This window comes from Lycium ferocissimum, unplaced genomic scaffold (assembly GCF_029784015.1).
Source record: "Lycium ferocissimum isolate CSIRO_LF1 unplaced genomic scaffold, AGI_CSIRO_Lferr_CH_V1 ctg5937, whole genome shotgun sequence".
NCBI classification, from domain to species: Eukaryota; Viridiplantae; Streptophyta; class Magnoliopsida; order Solanales; family Solanaceae; genus Lycium; species Lycium ferocissimum.
Window position 1 is genome coordinate 37,920 of NW_026726170.1, and position 7,470 is coordinate 45,389.

General features: G+C 30.1%; 1 protein-coding gene across 1 annotated transcript; it reads left to right on the top strand.

Annotated features, from left to right (window-relative positions):
* The first annotated feature begins 4,846 nt into the window (after positions 1 to 4,846).
* On the top strand, positions 4,847 to 5,506 carry LOC132045052 (lipid transfer protein EARLI 1-like). The gene has a single exon (XM_059435575.1). It carries the CDS (start codon positions 4,919 to 4,921, stop codon positions 5,369 to 5,371), a length of 453 nt encoding a protein of 150 aa, XP_059291558.1. The 5' UTR covers positions 4,847 to 4,918; the 3' UTR covers positions 5,372 to 5,506.
* The last annotated feature ends 1,964 nt before the right edge of the window (positions 5,507 to 7,470 follow it).

Below are 7,470 nucleotides of genomic sequence, written 5' to 3' on the forward strand. Positions count from 1 at the left end.
TACTAATATTAATTAGCCGTACTTATTATAGCATGACTGAGTCCTTTTAGATTATGATCATTTTCACTATGGATTATTATTAGCAATATTTGTTTTATGCCATTTGATTATCCTTTTAAAAAATATATATATATTTTAGTACAATGCCATCACTCATGTCACATTTTGCGTTATTTTCTTAAGGAACACCTTAGATCGATCGGTGTATCTTACTAGGACTACAGAAAAATTTGTAGTCATATTTTTTGTATGAAGACTTTACTGGAAAAAAACTCAAAAATTCTGAGAAATCTGCGGTTGAAAAACCCCAATTTTTTTTTGGGTCGAACAAACTGTATATATTAATCAAAGCTACAATTTCCTTACATCAACAACAAACAAAAACAAAAACCCCACTTTTCTTGATTTGATTTGGTTTATAGATTTAAAAACCCTACATAATTAATTTGGTTTGATATGTGAAAAGCTTGAATCAACTCCACCTATGTACACCACTAGCTAAGAGCATCAAATGAACAATGCCAACTAAAAAGAAAAGAAAAAAAAAAACTACAAATCCAATAATAAGAATACATTATTCCATCTATCCCAATTTATGTGACACACTTTGTTTTCAATTTAAAAAAGAATGACACTTTTCTATATTTAGTAACAATTTAACTTTAAACTTCTCATTTTATCTTTAATGAAATGATTTATAGCTACACAACTATCTATTGCTTGTTTTAGATCACAATTAAGTTTCAAAACTTTTTCTTTCATCACAGTCAAGCACATCACATAAATTAGGACGAAGGGAGTACCACAAAAATAACATGAATTAGCGATGGACTTTTGCCTCTAAACAACAAAAATATCCATCACTAATCCCACTTAAAGACAGGTAATAACGAATTATCAAAAAATCATGTTAGCAACTAATTTCATAGCTAATTACTTTTTAGTGACTTTCACTCTAAAATTTTGAGGAAAAGAAAAAATTCAAGAAGCCAATTAACTTCAAATTTTCATAGATTTAGGGTAGTAGGGTATTTTTATTTCTTAATCGAAACCAACTGCTCCTTCTGCCCCAATTTAAATGAGGGGGTTCAAGTACACGGATCAAAGCAGTTAATTTTGTATTGAATATTAAATATAGATTCTTCGAGTATTTTATAATAAAATTTACATATTTGAAAATTATATAAAACGTACTATAAGTCTACATAACTAAATAATTCACAATATATGAAAAGTGTTGATGAAATCGTAACCAAAGAAAGCGTTGTTTGACTCCCCAAATAATAAAATCATCATATAAATTGCGACGGAGGGAGTACGATATTGATTTAGTACAGAAAATTGAAATAGTACTGCCTTTTTTTCTTCTTTTGTATCTTTAGGGTATGTGGGCAATAGGAACTACCTCCGTCTCACTTTTTTTTCTTTTTTCTAATCAAAAATCATTTGTTTTTACCTTCCGTGGTGATGGATGGCTTGGCAAAAACTCCTACCGCGTAAATAAATACTAGGGAAAATTACAATCATGAAGGGGTACCTAAAACCCAACCTTCTGTCATCTTTTATACATAGATGTAGACTTTATTAGAGACGGACATGGAAATTTGCAACACCTCATGTCTAAAGTGATGCATTCAGGGAGAATTGACTAATCATTGCTTGTGATGCCAGCTATAACGTGCGTAAACTTGGGGACACATGACAGGGCCAGCTAGAGGGTAAGGCCTCTGTGGCCATTGAGGCCGCCAAATTTTGGGTGCCTCATTTTTTAATGAGTCCGGAATCTAAATGACCCAAAAAAAGATGGAATCAATCAAAATACCTCAAGAAAAAAATGTGGTATCAAAATATCCTTAAAATAGTAATTTACTGCGTTATATAAAAGTGACTTGACATCTCACGTTAAAATCCGTCACCAGAGTTTTGATTTTTTTTTTTTTTTTTTTTTTTTTTTTTGAAAACAAATTACATAGCGCTAACTTTTTCATGCGCTATGCAAACTCACCCCAATTCCCACGTTTCCCACCCCTTCCCTACCCCACTCCTTATACTCCCACTGTCCCCACTCCTTGTACTATCTTATCTTTATTTTTAATAATGTGACTATTTCTATAAAAACATACTATATGTCAAATACAATGTAATATTTTTGCAATTATTATTTTGTTCACAATGATAGATTATATTAATAGTATCGCGATACTACTTTAAATTTTTTAAAAGACAAACTCTCCAATAAAAAGGTAGAAGGGTATTTAAGTTATGCTAATATTAATTAAAGTGGAGCAAAAATTAGAGACTTCTACATAAGAATAGAGGAAAAAGAGGAATTAATTGATATCTAGAAGGCACTGATGGAGTATAAAGGTTTTAAAAAAAAAACAATAAAAATGTTTATTTTTATGCCTTAGCCTGAGCAAGAAAATGATTTCATTTTAAACAAAGATCGGAGAGCAACATTAAGAAGATAAAGTGACAAAATAATTAGAGGACATAAAATTAAACTTGATTTTTTTAAAAATGAATTATTATCAAATTAAAAATATAAAACAAAAATTAGATTGTTTAACCCTCATATTATGCTGCTACAACTTAGTGTTGGATCTTAGTACATTTTATTATATACCCCATTTTCCTCGAGCATTATATTCATTCTAATCTTAACTCATTAATAATAACATAAACTATTTCAAAAAAGAAAGTAAAAAATATATAAAATAACAGTCCAAATAATACCATTTTTTTCTTCTTAAGCATGAAATTTAAAAGCGATTTTGACAAACTCTAGGGTTTCTCTATTATATTTTTATAAATAAAAGTTACATGCTTATGTAAATTGTAACCTTTGCAAATTTTATACATTGCACAAAAAATCAAGTTATTAGATTTAGTCATGATCTTTATACATTACTCAAAAATTAAAATATACAATAACTTATTCAATTGCTCTCTAAATTTTAATTGTATAAGAATTGTATAAGTTATTAAAATATACGTTATAAAAATTACATGCTTGCTTTTTTTTTTTTTCCTTTTTGAAATAGTTTATGTTATTATAATGAGTTACGATTAGAATGAATATAACGCTCGAGGAAAATGGGGTATTTAATAAAATGTACTAAGATCCAACATTAAGTTGTAGCAAAAGATAATATGAGGGTTAAACAATCTAATTTTTGTTTTATATTTTTAATATGATAATAATTCATTTTTAAAAAATCATAGTTTAATTTTATGTCCTCTAATTATTTTGTCACTTTATCTTCTTAATGTTGCTCTCTGATCTTTGTTTAAAATGAAGTCATTTTCTTGCTCGGGCTAAGGCATAAAAATTAACATTTTTATTATTTTTTTAAAACCTTTATACTCCATCAGTGCCTTCTAGATCTCAATTAATTCCTCCTTTTCCTCTATTCTTATGTAGAAGTCTCTAATTTTTGCTCCACTTTAATTAAGTTATTAGCATAACTTAAATACCCTTCTACCTTTTTATTAGAGAGTTTGTCTTTTAAAAAATTTAAAGTATTATAGTGATACTATTAATATAATCTATCATTGTGAACAAAATAATAATTGCAAAAATATTATATTGTATTTGGCATATAGTATGTTTTTATAGAAAGTCACATTGTTAAAAATAAAGATAAGATAGTACAAGGAGTGGGGACAGTGGGAGTATAAGGAGTGGGGCAAGGAAGGGGTGGGAAACGTGGGAGTTGGGGCGAGTTTACATAGCGCATGAAAAAGTTGCGCTATGTAATTTGTTTTTTTTAAAAAAAAAAAAAAAAAAAACTCAAAACTCGGGTGACGGATTTTAACGTGGAACGTTAAGTCACTTTTATGTAACGCAGTAAATTACTGCGTTAAGAGTATTTTGATACCATATTTTTTTCTTGGGGTAGTTTAGTTCATTCCATCTTTTTTTGGGCCATTTAGGTTCCGGACTCTTTTTTAATTATAGTATGTGTATATTTTTTTTTATTTTTTTATTAAAAGGTATAGTGTAGAAATTATGAAATATTTACTCCCTCCATTCCAAAATAATTAGTATCTTTAACTTCTCGAGAGTTAATTTAATTAATATTCGAAGCTAATTAGATTTGATTAATTCAATATGTTAAAAGTTAGATATTCAAAAACTACACGAAAAGTACGTAAGTTGCAATTTTTCTCATATCAATATAATAAAAAAATATCTTTAAAATGTTGATCAAAATGTATACGATTTGACTCTTTAGAAACGAAATATGACAAGTATATTGGGATGGAACGAGTAAAAAAAAGACTTTTTTTTTTTTTAGAAATTATAATTGATTCATTGAAAAAAAATATTAACTCATTTACATCTTCACATTACCTCTGAATACAGATCTTTTTGAGTCATCTACATTTGTCATTGGAATAAATGACACAAAATAAATTAAGGCCTCATATTGCAGTTTGGCTTTAGGCCACCAAATTTGTTGAGCCGGCCCTGACACATAGTTTCAGCAACTTAATTTATATTAGGAGCCTGTTTGAAAAGTCACCTAAGGAATGGATTTGTGTGTAGTTGGGTGTATTTATACAATTTTGTATGTTTGTCTAAACAAGTCAGCATGAAGTCGAGTGTTATTCAAAGGGTGTAAGTATACTCTTCAATTCTCAAGGGGAGGTGAGAATTGATAGTAATTACACTGTGTAATTACAACCTATTGTAACTTTTCTAATTTTATTTTATTTTTCTCAAATATATTTAGTAATAATCCTTTTACACTATTTCTCTTCCATTTCTCTTATTCTCATTTCAACCTTCCGACGTGTTTATATATATATATATATATATATGCTTAATTTTGCATTCTATAAATACTCACCTCCTATAATCTTTTCAATATCAACCAAACCCAAAATCCTACTTAAAACTACTTAGTAGAAAATGGCTTCTAAGAAAACCACCTGCCTTGCTCTCTTTCTTCTTGTAAACATTCTTTTTTTCTCTCTTGTGAGTGCATCGTCTAAACCAACGCCAAAGCCGCCAACGCCAATGCCGATGCCGACGCCGATGCCGACGCCAACGCCTGTGCCGACGCCGACGCCAACGCCAACCCCGAGCCCCAGCTCCCAAGACAAGTGCTCTATTGATACTCTCAAATTAGGTGTTTGTGCTAATGTTCTTGGCAATTTACTTGGAGTTATAATTGGAAATCCATCAAAGAAACCTTGTTGTTCTCTCATTCAAGGACTTGTTGATCTTGATGCTGCTCTTTGTTTATGCATTGCCATTAACGCAAATGTTCTTGGAATCAACCTTAATGTCCCTATTTCTCTAAGCCTTCTTCTCAATGCTTGTGATAAAAAAGTTCCATCTGGCTTCCAGTGTCCTAATTGAACAACCTAGCTATGCATTTCTCATGTAAGGATAATTATATTCCAGTGTGTGGTAATTAACTCTTTGTTGTTATGGTTGTGTAATAAGTGGAATTGATCGAGTATCTTGAAATAAGTTCCTCTTTGAATTTCATAAGCTTGATTTTGTACTTTACTATATAGAAGTCTATTTGTCGTAAGGTTGTCATTTTTCTTTTATCCTTATCTATGTGAAGAGAAAAGGTGATATTCCCCCCCTAATAGACCCATTATTCAATTGGTGATATTTTTCATTTTTTCAATTATGATGCTTACTAATTCACATAATATAGACCCCATTATTCAATTGATAATTGTATATTTAGAAAGAGTTGTCTATATTATGAAAAGTATCACCATTAAAGAGTTATAATGATTGAAAAAAAGATGGAATATTAAATAGGAAGAGAGAGAAAGTATTTTAATATATTTATGGATAAGTTATTAATTATATAAACTATGGTTAGGGCTTTGTTTTAATCAATTAAATCTTAGTCATTAATTCTAACCCATGCCATGTGTCTCTAATCTAAGGTAGAACTTGGGGAAAATGGAGAGAAGGGAAATGGAGAGGAGCCCAATCCGTTTTTCATTATGTGTATATGTTTATGAATATGCTCTGTTCGTAGTTGAATTGGAGTTATTAACAGCATTGTTATGACCTCAATTAACGGAAGTAGTGAGATAATTGAGAATCCCAAATATTAAGCGCTTAGGTATTTAAAACAACCGGACGTGGTAGTGATTAAATAATTGAAAATAAGCTGAAAGATACATTTAACAAGCGCACACGTCCAAGTTCCAACTTCAGTGAGTATAGCTAGCTAGGAGATCAGTGGCGTATTTATATCGTTAATTATGGATTGGCAGAAGTTAATAGTTTTAACTCAAATTCGATATTTTTGCTAAATTATTTTCCTTATTATATATAAATATTCTATCCCCAACCTATTACCCTATATATCCAACTCAAAAATCTAGAACCAATAAACCGGAAAAAAGAAAAAGAAAAAAAAAGGAATCCATATACTTAATCCTGGACCCACCTAAGAGATTATTGTACTAGCAAGAGATTTGATGACTATAACCTAGTTTCAACAAAATAACACTAGATTCATCCATATGGTACGTAAATTTGAACTCTTCGATAGTACATGTGCGATGCTTTCACAACAGGATTAGATAATTATAATAGTTTAGGCTTGCGCAAATATTTATTCCCTGCCTTATTTAAGCGGGTGATGATCATATATTACATTCTATTCAAGAAATTATATCCCATGGTAAACCAAAACTACTGTTGACTATCAATATAGTCAAATCTCTCTATAATTGTCATTCGTTATAACAACATTTCACTATAACGGTCTGATTTTCTCCGGAACCGATTTTTCATGTTATATTTTACTTCTCTATAATAACATTCTACCTACAATAGCAGTGACATTCATTATAATGGTACACTCTTTATAAAATTACCTCTCTATAACTCAAATATCGTGTTGAAGAAATACCGAAATTCTATCTACAAATGACAACCCCAATGCTAATAGTTAAAATTTAGAATTTGTTGAGGATATTGGTAGTGTATCATCACTTATAGCCCAAATCCCATCTCGTAACACCAATCAAGCAATGGATGCTGACACTTATACGTACGGAGTTTGAAGCAGCACTTTCAATCCTCGAAACTTACACGGATGAAGAGATTATAGCACAAATAATTGGAGTGGAAGAACAAGAGACATTGAAGGTGACAATGAAAGTGTTGATGAAGAGCCTCAACCTACTGCTATTTGGGTATAGAAGAGTCAACTGTTAAGCTAGCTCTTAGACAACCTTTAAGGGAAAGCTATTGAACTCCCTTTTGCTGAAAGTTTGGACAAAATTCTTTGTCAATTCAAGCGTTATATTTTCACTAAGAGACTGAAATTTACGAAACAACCTACTATTGTAAAATTATTACGTCAAACTTGAAATATTTAAATTCTTAATTAATTTTAAATGCATATGTTCCTTAAATTTTAATTCTTTATCTGTATGGTATAACTAGCTATGGATTTATTAGTCTTTTCAATATTT

Bases quoted from the DNA above. Each gene is read 5' to 3' on its own strand.
- LOC132045052 (XM_059435575.1), top strand. From the start codon at position 4,919: ATGGCTTCTAAGAAAACCACCTGCCTTGCTCTCTTTCTTCTTGTAAAC.